Consider the following 15,942-nt stretch of genomic DNA (forward strand, 5'->3'; position numbering starts at 1 on the left):
AATGAGCCTCGACTCCTTGCTGTCCCACTTTTATTTGCAGGCAAGCTTTGGGGTTTAGTATATTCTTACCTCAATTCTCTTCCATGTACTACTTCACCCTTCTCTTTAAATGAAGCAAACAAAAACCTAAACTGCAACTAAAGAATAATGCCTTTTGTCACTCAGGTTATTAGAGAGCCAGATGAACGGATTGTTTTAAAGAAAGACTCGCAGTCATCTGTAGAGTTAAGTAAATGGGATATGTTCTCACTCAGAAACCAAGGAGATGTTGATTTCCACCGAAAAACCTCACTGGCTACCTCCCCATACTCCAGATCCTCCAGCCCCGTGGATCAGCCTTTTCAAGAAAGGTCAGCACCCAGCTCCCTGTCCCCTTCCGTCAGGAGTGCCTTGGGGTCTGTCAGGAAGAAAGCCTGGTTATGTCACCAGTTTTTTTCCCTTGTTATGGGGAAAAATGAATTATTAACTAATCAGTTTTAGTGTACAGAGACAAGTGATCAGAAACACATTCACACCTTTACCTCTACCTGGCATCTATTCACCTCTGGCTAAGTTGGCATAGTGGAAGAAGTTATCCTGGACTCAATGACTTCTCCAAAATTAGTCTTAAACTGAGAGTGAGACAAACTATCAGCTGGTAGTGATCAAGAGAGCTGGGTTCCAGTGCCAATTGTCTTGGCTTTCAGTGCTGGGTGATCTCACAATTATTTACCCCAGTTTCCTCATCTTTAAAATGAGCATGATGACCAGAGATCCATCATGTTTCGGCCATACTGGGCTTCTCTGTTGCTAGAAGTGGGGCTTTTGTCCACATAGTTATATACATTTTCCAAACTCCTTAGAATCAGTGAAGCAGGCTTTTGTGATGGATTGAATTGAGTACACAGTTATTAAGCAACTATTTATGTGCAGCGTCTGTGATATGACACATGTCTGCTTTCCAGTGGCTCACACATCAGCCAAATGGGAGACTGATTGCAGTGTGCACTTAAAAGCAGTATGCCGAGTACAGGGGAAGACAGTGAAGGAGGAAATTAATCCTGCCAGCAAGGTGGCTTGGGAAGGCCCGGCTTCTCATAAATATGTTGGATGATTCATCCCTTCATTCAGCCAGCCTTTCATGAATGTCTGTATACAGAAGGCCATTTTCACCTCTGGATAACACAAGAATTACCTCAGGGTTATGAGTCAAAATCAGCTGGATAGAGGAAGTGATTTTGATCAAAGTATATTCTATGCCCATATGGAAATATGGAAATATTACAATGGAAATATTACAACAAAATCCCCATGTATAATTAATATATCAAAAAGAAAGCAAAATGAAATTTAAAAATCCATTGGGATAGGAATAGAGTGTATAGAATCTAAGACAGGACTGACAATCAATCTGTCAAACCTGGGATGGAATTATTAACTATGAATGAGTTTCCCCTCATCTCTGACTTCTAGTTCAACCTAAAAAAATGTATATAAAAAAAGTATATGAAGAACTTTCAACAGGCAGAGCTCTGTGAATGGTAATAAGGAAGATGGCACTTCTAGTGAATTTCGTGGAGGGGGGGTGACATTTTCATTTGAGCCCTGCACGGGTGGGATTGGTTTGTGACAGAGTTAGTTGAAGAGACAGATGGGAACTAAGAAAGCAAGGGCCCAAGTGAGCTTCTAGCAATTAGAGATGACTTTTGGGAAATAGTGGTGCCAGCACTTCTGGGTCCGTGGAAAGTAAGCTGAGGAGTTTGAGCTTCTTTTTCAAAGTTTATGAATGTTTTATAACAAAAATTGGCCCAGAGACAACTTCAGGAAGGTGAGATTACAAGCTAGAGTTTCATCAGCCATCTTCGATGATGGCAGCAAATCTAGTGTGCCCATAACTCATAATGACAAAGAATAACACGTCGGCAGAAAGAACATCCAGTTTGCCCATGACTGCCCTGGTTTTGGTCCCAAAAAAGTTCTGCATTCTAGGAAAGTCCTGAGCAGCTCAAGATAGTTAACCTTAACATCAGAGGAGCAGCAGTAAAGATAATACTTTTTTAAGTCAGTTTTAAATGCCTTTCCTGAGCTTAGGGAAAACTCCATTTCCTGTTGATTTTTTTCTCTTTTTCCCCAAGCATGTTTAAATTGTTATTATAAAGGTGATGTACAGAAGGGTTACAGTTACATAAGTCAGGTAATGAGTACATGTCTTTTTGGACAATGTCACCCCTTCCCTTATTTGCTCCCAGTTTTTCCCTCCTATCTCTATCCATTAGTGGTATAGTTCATTTTTAGCATGGTGTCTAGTGAGTACCACCGTACCACCGCTGCGTTTGTTTACCAACTGTTGTCTCTCCATTTCTGTGCCCCCTCTTACCCTCCCAAAGACAGACAAACAAGAGGAAAACAAAACAAAAACAGCAAAAAAGAAAAAAATCTTCTTGTTTCCATTTCCTGGAGTTTATTTAGATAAATACTATTGTGTATGATCAGATGTACATAGGTACTGAGCCTTTGTGATCCTCTCCTAAGAATATCCTCCTTTGGTCTCACTGTGTGTAACCTGTAGAATTTACCATGTCCCAGTGTATTTTTTAAAACCATCTCATGTGTTTACTTGTAGATTTTTAGGTACATTCTACCTCCACAAATGAAGGAAACCATGCAATCTATTTTTCTCTGGGTCTGACTTATTTCGATTAATACAAGTTTTTCCAAGTCTTTCCATTTCCTTATAAATGGTACAATATCATTCTTTCTGATGGAAGTAGCACAAAGGCAAATTTCTGGAACATTAGGTCACTAGCTCTTTATCTACACTTGACTGTTCACTTCCCACCAACACCATCAGGACTAGTACCTTTCTGTCCATATCACCAGGGTGCACCAGAAACACCCCTTAAGAGTTTGCTAGATTAATAATAAGGTAATGAGGGCTGAGGTCACAGGAGTAAGTGGGGAGACATTGGAATGAGAATAACCCAAGGTTTTTTGTTGTTGTTGTTGTTGTTGTTTTTGGGTCCGGTCATGGGGCCTGAACTCTGGGCCTGGGCGCTGTCCCTCAGCTCTTCAGCTCAAGGCGAGTGCTCTACCACTTGAGCCATAGCTCCACTTCCGGCTTTTTTCTTTTTTCTTTTGTGGTGCTGGGGAATCGAACCCAGGGCCTCAGGCATGCAAGGCAAGCGCTCTACCACTGAGCCACCTTCCCAGCCCCTAACCCAAGGTTTTAACTAGCACAGCCCTTTAACTAGCACAGTAACAAAGGCAAGTTCTAGAGGAGGGAAGAGCAGTCTTGAATTTGCCATTCTCTTTGACGTCTGGGGAGTACCATATGCCTTCAGCACATATCTTGCCCTTCCTTCTGCATGGAGAGAAGATGACTTACAGAGGGAAGGCTGTGATAAACACATGACACTTCTCCTGTGCTGATTAATCAGTCTCATATAATGATTTTCAAATGTAGAATAGATTTTTTTAGTCAGTCTTGGATCTTGAACTCAGGACCTGGACACTGTCCCTGAGCTTTATGCTCAAGGCTAGCACTATACTGCTTTAAACCACAGTTAAACCTCTGGTTTTGGAGTGGTTAATTGGAAAGAAGAGTCTCATAGAATTTCCTGCCTGGGGCTGGCTTCAAACTACAATCTTCAGATCTCAGCTTCTTCAGTAGCCAGGATTACAGATGTGAGCTACCAGTACTTGGCTTATTTTTAACCTGCTTTATTAATACTTTTAAAATATTTCTGTTCTTAAAATATATTTAGAGGAATACAGAAATTATACATGTAGTCCTTTCTTAAACATGAGAGTGATTTCTCAGGGTGTGTGTTTATTTGCTTTGAGTTGATTGCCTGGGTGGTAATGGATTTGGGTATTCAGTCCTTGGTCTGAATTCTTGGTCCGGTCGCCCTGGAAACCACAGGTATTTGCTTGTTACAGGGTGTAAGGGGAGGCCGCAGAGGAGCAGCTGCAAGAGTGGGCATTAGCAGAGGGACTCTTAACACCCACCAGATTCCCAGTCGCTCCTGTCATTTCCAATGTTGATTACACATTAGTAGGAGATGATTTTTATGTGAATTGCTAAAATTCTTAGTGGAATGTTTTAGAAAACAGTACCTTTCACGATTGACATACTATGCACAATTTTAGCTTAATTATAGCTCAGTATTTAGGATTTTATATTCCCTACATCTCCAATAGGAATGAATAAATTCACCACTCGAGCAATATTAAGAACAAAACCAAAAACAAACCTATAGTAGTACTCAGTTCCTGCAGTACCCTGGAATGAGCTATTAACTAAAGAGTCAGTCTCAATTTCAGTCTAAGAGTAAAGACAGACGTAAGTCAGATCAAGATGCAATGTCCATGTAGAAGAACTGTGACCGTGGTGGAGGTGTATGGGAAACCCCACGTGTGTATGAAGGTCAGCTGATCTCTACAGGAAGGACCTCCCTCAGAAATCAACAGTTGAACTGAGCCCTAAGGGTGGAGAGGACTTCTTAAGAGCAGGGACTGGGATTGGGCACACATGCACGCCCATGCACGCGTGAGTGTGCGCGCACACACATACACACACACATACACTCAAAGGATTCAGTTTAGAATCAAGATAGCCTACAATAAAATTAGATATAAAATAAAATCCCAGCAATAGAAAAGAACTGAGATTAAATTTGATATGGAACATTTGAGGATTAACCATGTAACTGTAGAAGTAGGATTTATTAGTGAAATCTGAAAGCCACAGTAAAGACCAAAACAAGAAACACTGGCAGACACACACTTAAACACAAGTCACTTTTAACATCTTGGTTCTAGCCTTGTGCTTTCCTTATACATAGTTTAGTAAAGGCATTGAAAGCATGCAATATGTACTATTTCATATCTTGCTGTTCTGTCTGATCATTAACTTTTAAGTATTAACCCTTATATTTATGTATTCTACACTGGCATCTTTTCATTGGCAGCATAATGTTCCACTTCTTTTTACCCTGTTGGACAGGTTTCATTGCAGTTCTCACTCCACATGGAAGAAGATCCATGAGAGGGTCTGCAGTCTTCTCATGTCGCACAGAGCTCAGCATCACCTGAAGGTTAGGGGTTCTGATAAAATTAGCTCTTTATTGACAGCGGTAGGAACAGAAACTTGCAGGCTAGTGGGGGGAGTCTGATGTTTATCAGATGATAACCTCAGAAACATATGGTTTCCTGAGAGTTTATGGTCAGGATATTGGAATGGTTGAAAGTCAGGGAGAAAGAGAAAACCCTAGACATGTGAGGCTCCGTTGGTGCACAGGATTCACCAAGCAGAGGTTCTGGGGTGGCATCCTTTCTAAGGAATGAGAGAAGATAGTCTAACTAGCCTATAGAATATTTCCTTTCCTCTATGCAGTAGAATCCCAGTGGACCAAAGAATAGCATTATGTGTGTTGTCTGTGTGAAGCTATAGCACAGAAGAACATTATCCTAAAATTGTACCAGGTGGTTTGATTTGACTTTTTACACGAGAGTGGGCGTTATTTCTGATCCCTTGGTACATACACTTGGTACTTTGTGTCTCCACAGCTAAATGGCTTTTAATTGAATTCAAAAGAATTCAAATGAAAGGTCCACAATGCCCTCAGTTGCTGGAGTTCACTGTGTCATATAGGTGAATTGGGTAGCTTATTAAATACATATGCCAGGTTGATAGGATGACACTTACAAATGAATAGTAATGACCACAACCAAAGTGGATTGCTTTACATCCTATTGGAAGTCATTTTCTTTACTTCCTAACATTTTCAAGTAAAGAAATCCTTTTAAGATGGGGAGGTGGGAGGGAGGGAGAAAAAGAGTAAGAGAGAGGAAAGGGTAAGAGAGAGAAAGAGAAGAGAAAGAGGAAGACAGGAAAGAAGGAAGGGAAGGAAGGAAGAAAAGAGGAAAGGAAGGAAGGAAATTACACACATAATTAATTCCACATATACATATATGCATATATAATATATAGTATAAAGCATAATATAAAACATAATATACAATGTTAAATACTTAATATATAATTATGTAATGTATAATAATATATTACTATATAATATATTAAACACACATATCTCTTCCATGCAAAAAGCATGCATTACTGGTCTTCAGTGTGTCATGCATAATATACTTTCTGGATATGTTTTGTTATAGGAAGATCATATGTCTGAAGGAACTTATGACTTTGAAAGATCAGGCTGCCCTCTGGATAAATGTCTAGTACATGAACAGAGATATTTTTAACTGCTGTCTTATGTAAGTAAGCAGGTTAAATATTTCTTTTGGTTTGCTAATATGTTTTTTCTTTCCTGCTCTCAATGAAGGGATGAGAAGTTTCAGGGGACAGGAGGGATGGAGGAGACCTAAGAGCATTCTTCACTCAGTCAAATAGTGATAGTACATTTGTCTGCTGGCCCTCTGATCCCTCGCCCCAATCTTCCCTGTATCTTAATATACTTCCATTTCTTTCATCTCCTTGATCTCAAGTCATTTTCTGCGTGGGACCTTGGCAAATGTGCTTTCTTTGTCTGAAACACTTCTTCCCGGCTCTGCTTGGGTAACTGCTTCTTAATTTCTTTATTGTTCATGTTATTTCATGTGTTTTTTTAAAGCACAAGTTCAGGGTCTGGCATTATGGCTCACTCTCATGCACATACTCTCATTTGCTCAGGGCTGGTGCTCAACCATTTGAACCATACCTCCAAGTCAGTTCCCCAGTGACTTCTATTCTTCCCTCTGCTCTGTGACTTTCTGTGACACTCCCTTCCTTCTTTTACAAATCCTTTAGCACCTTACACCTTATACTTCTCTTCCATAGAGTGTGATGATGGTAATGATGGTGATGATGATGATGATGGTTATTGTTTATAACAAGTCTCTTCTTCTAGGATGAAACCATCCTGAGATTAGAGACCTGTCCTTGTCAATTATTACCTTCCTCTGAGCTTTTAGTGTAATACGAGGAGTCTTATTTCACCTTCCAATCGCACACACTGAATGCATGCCCGGAACAGAACCTGCCTGCCCATCCTTGCCCTGTTTCTGATTTTTGCATCACTTGACTCTGTTATGACTGCTACTTACTAAAGATTTCTTTCTTTCTTTTCTCTTTTTCTGTGCTGGGGCACAAAGTTCAAGTATTTTGGCTTTTACTTGGGGCTTCCAGCTCTGGCTTGGCTTTTTTACCCGCAGCTGGTGCTTTACTACTTGAGTCATGCCTCCAGCACAGCCATTTTTGCTGGTTAATTAAAGACAGAGCCTCTCAAACTTTTCTCCCCAGGGTAGTTTCAAACCTTGATCCTCAGCTCCTAGCCTTCTGTGTAACTTGTATTACAGGTGTGAGACACTGGCATATGGCTAGTAGAGATTTCTTATGAATGAATATTCTATGATAACAAGGCAAGTCTGGAATTTAGATGTGTGGGAAAATAGTGGGAAATATTGTAGAATTTCATAATTTCTTATGTTTTCCTCTCATTTTTTTCTGCTTAAGTTTAGAATAATAGCTCCTTCTTCCAAATAGTACTCTTTCTTGTAGTTGGTTACAAGTAGGATTTCTGTGGATGAGAATGATGCCAGAGAACTCCTGATCTGCCATCTTGTTGATAACACCCATCATTTAATATTATAACACTCATCATTTAATATTAATTAAATATGAGGTCAGTTAATATTTAATTTTTACAACAGCCCACGAAGATAGGTACTAATACTAGTTCCATTTTACACATAGAATAAACCAAGCCACAGAGAGGTTAGATACCTTGCTCAAGATGACATGGCCAGTAAATGGATGAATGATAATATGGGTCTGGTTAGTGTGGCTTCAAAGACTACACAGTGTTTTCTTTTTGGTAGTCTTGGTATTTGAACTCAGAGCTAAGGAGACATTCTAACACTTGAGCTACGCCTCAACCCATTTTGCCTTAGTTATTCTTTTGGGTAAGGTCTTATGTTTTTGCTTCAGGCAATGATTCTGCAGCCTATGCCTGTCTCATAGCTGAGATTATAGATACGAACCACCATACTTGGATCAAGAAAACAGCTGGGTGGGTGATCACATATTCTGTAGGCTTTTACTTTAGAACGTTCTGCTTGGTAGATTAAAGGATGGATTCCGGACCACTTTTCTTTGGCTGTAGAGAAAATAGTCATCTAAGCTTTTATTAGATTGTTATACAGAACACAGCCCACATAATTGCATTGAATTTTAGCGTGGGTAAAGTCAGTTCCATAAAGCTCAGAACCAGCTAATAGGTGGTCACTAATATGAGAAGACTGAGAAAAGATAAGAAAATAACCCCATAATAGTGCTCACACCAGTAACCTCAGCTACTCAGGAAGTAGAGAGTGGAAGAATTTGCAATTTTAGGCCATTCTGAGCAAAAGGTTTTCACGACATCTATCTAGATGCCTGCAATAACAGCTTCTTGGTAGGCACAGGTAGGGGGATTCTGATCCAGGACCCAGTTGCCAGCAGCACCTAGCTCAAAACGACTGCTTTTATGCCACAGCCCTTTACCGGGTGTGTCAGCTGATTGCCCATGTCTGGCATACACTACTGGGAATGCACATCCAAGGATGGGCTCACACTGCCACCTCCGTGAAACTCTTGCCCCTTCTTTCCTCCCTCCCACCCTCCCTCCCTCCCTCCCTCCCTCTCTGTCTCCCCTCTCCTTTCTTCCCCTCCTTCCTTCCCCTCCCTCCTTCCTTCCCTCCCTCCCTCCCTCCTTCCCTCCTTCCTTCCTTCCTTCCTTCCTTCCTTCCTTCCTTCCTTCCTTCACATCTTTTTGTGCCAGACCTAAGGCTGGGCACTGCCCTTGAGCTTTTTTTGCTCAAGGTTAGCGCTCTACCACTTGAGCCACAGCTCCATTTCCAGCTTTGTTGGTTGTAATTGGAGATAAGAGTCTCATAGACTTTCCGTCCCATTCTGGCTTTGAATTGTGATCCTTAGATCTCAGCCTCCTGAATAGCTAGGATTACAAGCATGAGTTACCGGTGCCAGCCTAGCCTGAGTTTCTTGAGGATGAGAAATGTAGAACATCCTCAGTTGCATATTTGACTCCTTCCATGCTCACCGAATATTTGTATTCTACAATACAATAGGTTAAAACACATTTAGCAGTTCAGCTCAGTCATACCCAGCCAGTTCTGGCACATTTAACATGCACCAAGGATTATACTGACTCCATACAATAATGCAGAGTGTCATCATTTTGGTATATAAAGAGATTAGACAACTTGCCCAAGATCACACAAGTGAACTTCACCTTACTCTATGTCCCCCTTAAAACTTGGGAATCTAGGGGAAAAGACTTCTTCACCAAGTGATTTCAAGCCTGAGCTCCGTGCCAAGATTAAGATAGTATGAACTCATCTTTTTCTCCTTGGTTGGGTTGATGGTGTGTCTTCTATTTTTTCCCCTCAGTGCCAGATGTTGTATGTGATGTTTCAGATATCACAAAGGAAAAATGAATGAAAAGTTGAAGGACTACCAAGAAGAGCGCACTCATCAGGATCACTGAAAGATACATCCTTGGAGAGGTGACGAGTCATCTTTGTTGTCTGTATTGAGTTGCCAGTGCCTAATCTCTGTTAAACCAAATCCAATATTCAGTCTTGTGTGCCCAGGTAAGAATTGTTGATTAAACTTTTGCTGTTTGGGACTCACAATTTTTTTTAATCATCTGGAAAATTAGTGTTTTGTTTTGATCATGAATTAGGAAACAATAGTTGGGTCTCAGGGGCTTTTCTATTTATTTGGAAAGCACATTTTAGAATTCAAACAAAAATGTCTTGTGTGAACTGAGAAAGCTGCAGTATTTAGAGCAGTAACCTGCTAAATCCTCCGGGGGGGAAAGCATGGTCAGCATGATTCTCTTTTCCACCAATCTGTTTTAATTGTTTGTTCATTTTTTTTCATGTTAGACTTTTAATTTACATTATTTCCCTCCCCCTTAAAATCTAGGAAAAAGAGAATTTTATATAAAATTTCTATGACAAATTAAGGAGGCCAATTTCTTTAAACTACCCACCTTTGGCTGTTTTTTTTTTTATGGTATAGGGGTTTTAATTTGCTAGGCAAAGCTCTACCATTAACACCCTCTCCCCATCAGCCTACCCTCCTTTTGTATTTTTTTTTTGGTCGATCGTGGGGCTTGAACTCTGGGCTTGGGCACTGTCCCTCAGCTCTCTAGCTCAAGGCGAGCGCTCTACTTCTTGAGCCACAACGTCACTTCTGGTTTTCTAGTGGTTTATTGGAGAAAAAAGTCTCACGGACTTTCCTGCCCGGGCTGGCTTTGAACTGCAATCCTCAGATCTCAGCCTCCTGAGTAGCTAGGATTACAGGCGTGAGCCACCAGCGCCCAGCCCTTTTGTCTTTTTAGCTAACTTTTTTTTTTAAGACAATGTTTTTCTGTGTAACCCAGGCTGACCAGAAACTCAAACTCCCCCTACCCCGGCCTCCCTTGTGCTGGGATTATAGGTATATACCTCCAAACCCCGTTTCTAGCAGCTGTTAGTAAACGTAGATCAGGAACCTTTCTCCACTATTTTTCTGAAAGAACTACTTTAATAGGTTCTAGAGGAAGGACTGCCAAAACTAGCTTTTAAATTAGTTTATTTTATGAAATGTTTCCATAGTTTGAGTCAGCAGGAAGAGGAAGAAGGGCTAGAGGCGTATATCATATTTGCTTTTGTGAGTATAGTTGTCCATTTTTATTAGAAGCCACTTTCTCATCTGCTAATTCTACTGTTCAAACGACTTGAATTTTGACGTTTAATTTCTCAAGGAATTAACTTTTGAGGAGTCATATGGGAGACAGAATCACAAATCCAGATATTTTGCTTTTGAAGTATGTAATAGTGTGAATGATTTTATGATGTATTGCATTTTGGATTCTCTTGTCATTAAAAATCATAAACAAAGAATTTCTGCTTGTCTTGCTTCCGCTTATAATTACTTGTTAGGGTGAGTTGTAGCTCAAATGGTAGAGCTCTTCCAAAGCAAGTACAAGGCTCTGACTATAAATCCCAGTAATGAAAAAGAAAGAAATGAAATTTTATATTCATATATGCACATGCATATATATTCGTGTACTTATATATATATATATACATGCACATATACATATATACATGCATATACACATATATGAATATTAATTGGAGTTAAGAGTGTCACAATTTCTTGGCCAGGCTAGTTTCAAACTTTGATACTCAGGTCCTAGCCTTCTGAGTAGCTGGGATTACAGGTATTGAGTGACCAGCACCAGGATTCTCACCCTGTTTTTAATTATTTAAGGAATACTTTCTTTCTAAGGCCACGAAGGCTCAGGGGGAAAAAAAAAAGTATGAGAGCCAAATTTCAAAGTCTGGTCTGTCTGGTTTCTAAATGGTTGAGGTGCGACTGTTTTGTGTATCGCCTGTTTGTCACGGTGAGGTTTATTGTGGTACATCCTGCAAAGACTGAGTGTTTGAAAAACCTGAACTTAGTATTTGCAGGCAGAGAGAGACAGAGCAACTAAGGTCTCTTGATAGTCATTAGAAGGACATTAGTCACTTCTTGTTTAGATCCACAAGAGGTGCTTTCTGTTCCTATTTCCGGGCATTGGAATTGGATGTTTGTCCGTAGCATTTTAAGGAAGTTCTCCTTCCCCCTCCCTTCACAATAAACCTCCCTGTACTTTTCCTCCAGGAACTGGGATTTTGAATGGAAATAAATATCATACCTGTTTTAGTGGGACGGCTTCCAAGAACAGATTGTAAGAAGTAGATGCTGTTGCTGGAAGTGCACTGGGTGGGAACTGATGTGGGAACTGGTCAAGAAATCTCATTTAGCATTGCCTATGAGAAGTTCAGCCCAGGCTTGTGATGGCACTCTGTGTTCATCGGGTCCTGACAACCAAACTGGTATTTACTGAGCACTTACTATGTACACAGTGCAGTACTGGATCCTGTGGGAAAAGAGGGGTCACTCTAAGGTAGACTATATCCTCCTTTTATTAGCTTTCCTTTGATTAGGCTTCCTTTTATTAATAAGGGGCAACCAGATGTTTCATGTGTGACTACTGAATTAGTGACAACTCCGATTTGTCACTGTTTGATCGGATGGTGGGACTCCTCACTCCCAACCTTCTGCCAGGTGTCCAGATCCTCCAAACCCAAATCGAGAACAATAAACACCTCTGTGGATGTGTAGCACTGTTTCTTCTTTAATACTGTGAAATCATGGTATTGATTTAAATGAGATTTAATTACTTTACTCAATTTAATTACTTTATCATCAAGTCTCGCATTCCTTAATATAAGGCAATACCTTGTTATTTGTTTAGATTCCAGGAGGTAAGAACCAATGGGGTCTTGGGACTGAGGCCAAGAAGTTCCCAAGTTTGGAGGCAGTGAGTAATTGTAGAAAGGATTGTGAAGGAGAAGAAAATGTTCTCTGGAAGTATCTTCAGGACTGTTTACACTATTAGACCTGGTGTTTTGTTTTTGTTTGTTTTTGTGCCAATCCTGGGGCTTGAACTCAGGGCCTGGGTACTGTCCCTGAGCTTCTTCTGCTCAAGGCTACCATTCTACCACTTGAGCCACAGCACCACTTCTGGCTTTTTCTGAGTAGTTTATTGGTCATGAGAGTCTCATAGACTTTCCTGCCCTGGCTGGCTTTGAACTATGATCCTCAGATCCCAGCCTCCTGAATACCTAGGATTACCCACCCGTGTTTAGCTAGATCTGGTGTTTTATAGACACCTACTGTTGACAGTAGGGGTTTGGAGTAAGAAAGCTGAGCACGAATCTGATGATCTTGTACAGGATCATTTGAAAGTGGGTAGAGACTGATGGCATGCAGGTTCTGAGAAAGCCATTAAAGAAATCTGGAAATGAAGTTCTGTAAGAAAGCCTGAATTGGTTGTAGAACTGTGTCCTAGAAAATGGCTGGTTAAACCTAGGGGGTGGGAACAAATTATGAGACAACTTATTTGAATGGAGAAATGTTGCAGAAGAGTAAACACAGATAACTGGGAAATGTCTTTTGGATTTCATAAACAGGTGATTGGCTACCTTGGGGTTTGGGAATTGCTGGGGGGACGGTTAGACTGCATGGGGTTAAGATGTTCATGTGTGGGAGGAAATGGAGGTGAGTGCTTTTTTGTTTTGTTTTGTTTTTTGAGGTAGTGCTTTTTAAGCTGCTCCAAAAATGGATCAAGGAGGGGGGAATGGGGGAGTTGGGGAGGTGGGGAGGGAAGGGATGGTAGGGGAAAAACAAAGGAGCAGGTAACCATGCTTGATAGGAAATGTACTCATTACCTTAGTCATGTAACTGTAACCCCTCTGTATACTATTTCTACAATAGAAACAGCAACAAAAATGTATCAAGGAAAAAAGAGAATTAGCTTCCAGTTTTTATTCAGGTACCTTTCTGTCTCTAGATTTGGGAGGACTGTTGTTGTTTTTTTTTTTTTGGGTCCAGTTCCTGGGACCTGAACTCTGGGCCTGGGCGCTGTCCCTCAGTTCTTCAGCTCAAGGCTAGCGCTCTACCACTTGAGCCACAGTGCCACTTCTGGCTTTTTTCTTTTTGCTTATGTGGTGCTGAGGAATCGAACCCAGGGCCTCATGCATGCAAGGTGAGCACTCTACCACTGAGCCACCTTCCCAGCCCAGGACTGGGTTTTGAATGACGAATTTAAAGTCCATTTGAAGGGCGATGGATATGATATCAAACCACTCACAAAGGAGATGAGGACAGGCCATTAATGGGTGAAGGGACAAAGCAGACACATTTTAATCTTTGCTAGACTGGGAGAACAAGGAGGGAGCATTTGAAGGACTAAATTTGCTTGTAGGAGATTAGTTTGTAACTGTGAAATAGTCTATAGTCAAGGCCATAAACCTGTTCATTATTCCCATAGGTTAGTTAGTTTCCTCTCCCTCCTTCTTCCCTCCGTCCCTCCACCTATCTTCCTTCTTTATCTCAACTTTCCCTTCCCTTCTTTTTCCTTCTCTTCCTTCCTCCCTTCCTCCATCTCTCCCTCCTTTTCTTCCTTTTATCTTTAGCTATATAAGAATACTTAACAGGAGAGTGCCCTCTTAGCAAATTTTTAAACTATAGCATTGTATTGCAGTTAGATCTCTATAACGATTCTTCCTTGTCCTTAAATTTTTGGGCTACTCCAAACTTGAATTAGAATTAATACTGAGCCCTACTCTTTCTACCTTACAAATACTGATAAGGAATAAACACACTGGAGCCAAAATGGAGGCACCACCTATTTGTTACATGAGCATAGGGGAGTCAGTTAATGTCTTTTTGTTGATCATGGGGCTTGAACTCTGGGCTTGGGCACTGTCCCTGAGCTCCACAACTCAAGTTGAGCACTCTACCACTTGAGCTACAACACCACTTCTGGTTTTCTGGTGGTTTATTAGAGACGAGAGTCTCACAGACTTTCCTGTCCGGGCTGGCTTTGAGCTGTGATCCTCAGATCTCAGCCTCCTTAGTAGTTAGTATTACAGGACTGAGCCACTGGCACGCGGCAAGTCAGTTAACTTTTTATGCCAGTTTTGGAGAATAACATTAGTGCCCTCCCAGTGATGGCAATGATGATATGAAATGAGTTAAGATTAGTTCTTGCTGTTAGGTTTTTAAAAAGAGGTTGCCGAATAAGAACAGCGGGGTAGGTTTATTCATTGTTCTGGCTGGCACCAGTCCATGTTGGCCTTCCACGCTGCTGGAAAAGGCCTGGGAAAGACCTGGGAAAGAGCTGGGAAAGAGAGCATCTAGGCCTGGGCTAGGCCTTATCTAGGGTATGGGCGGAGAAAGGTGTGGCCACATCAAATTCAGATGTGACCTCAGCAGATGCAGATGTGACCTCTTCCAGGTGTGCCAGTTGCCTAGGTAATGCAGGTACTGGGCGGGGTCTGCTCACCATCCAGGAATGGACCTTACATTCCAGCCTTTTAATAATCGTGAAATGGGGCGCAGATTCTCTCTGGCTACTTCCTGCTGACAAGGGAGCATCGACATTAGGGATAAAAGGCTGAGATATGGTCCCCTCTGGGAGAAGGCAGCAGCTGTCACTTGAGTGTTGAGTCCTTAGATGAAGTCTGGAGGAGGCACGTCTCTTGGATGAAGTCTGGAGAAGTCTTATGAGGCATTGAGGGGCTGGAAAAAAAACTACTAGAGAACAAATAAATGTCAAGAGGAAGGACTTGGGGCTGAAAATGTTGGTAGAAATGTCCCTAGCTACTTCTGACATCTGGCGACTAGGTAGAGAAGAAGTCAGGTGACAAAGGCAAGAATGTAAATTCCTGTTCAGTTAATAGGTAGACAGGTATGGACATTGGATGGGCAGGCTTCTTACTTCTATTGACCTCTCCTAGCTCTGGTTAATTTTGAAAGGGCAGGCACAAAATGGTGGATGTGACATCATCTCCTCTTATTCCTCTCCATGTTCCCTTGTTCCCCAGACTGGCTGAGTCTAGGTGCTCGTTGCTGGGATGGCGTGTCCCAGTTTGTATTCATGGAGGTTTGAATTCAAGGCCTGGGCACTGTCCCTAAGCACTTCTGCTCAAGGCCAGCACTGAACCACTTTGAGTTATAGTACCACTTGCAGTGTTTGCTGGTTAGAGATAAGAGTCTTGAGCCATGCGTCCAGACTGGCTCTTTGCAGGTTAGTTGGGAGATGGAGTCTTAGGGATTTTTCAGCACCGGCTGGCTTTGAACTGCAATCTTTGCCACAAAAGCCCTTTATTATTTCCAATTAAAGCAACAAGGAGATCAAGTAGAATAAGTAGAGTTTACCTGGTTCTTATCAAGAATTGACCAACAAGTATTCTATAATGACAAAACTTGTTAGATGTGATGAGAACTTTAGCACAGATATGTCCAGTGTTTTAGAACCATGTAGTCAGTACTATAATACACAACACAAAACAAAAAAG

The 15,942-nt window shown here is 41.2% G+C and overlaps 1 protein-coding gene across 1 annotated transcript in view; it reads left to right on the forward strand.

Moving 5' to 3' along the window:
* Spata6l (spermatogenesis associated 6 like) overlaps positions 1-9,854 on the forward strand; it is a 33,525-nt gene extending 23,671 nt beyond the window's left edge. Inside the window, exons 10-13 of the mRNA XM_042699398.1 lie at positions 166-350; positions 4,985-5,075; positions 6,154-6,255; positions 9,428-9,854. Of these exons, the coding sequence (XP_042555332.1) occupies positions 166-350; positions 4,985-5,075; positions 6,154-6,243 (366 nt within the window). The 3' untranslated portion in view covers positions 6,244-6,255; positions 9,428-9,854. The remainder of the gene's footprint in view (positions 1-165; positions 351-4,984; positions 5,076-6,153; positions 6,256-9,427) is intronic.
* The last annotated feature ends 6,088 nt before the right edge of the window (positions 9,855-15,942 follow it).

This window comes from Dipodomys spectabilis, unplaced genomic scaffold (genome assembly GCF_019054845.1).
Source record: "Dipodomys spectabilis isolate Male_0828 unplaced genomic scaffold, ASM1905484v1 ptg000241l, whole genome shotgun sequence".
In the NCBI taxonomy this organism is placed as follows: domain Eukaryota; kingdom Metazoa; phylum Chordata; class Mammalia; order Rodentia; family Heteromyidae; genus Dipodomys; species Dipodomys spectabilis.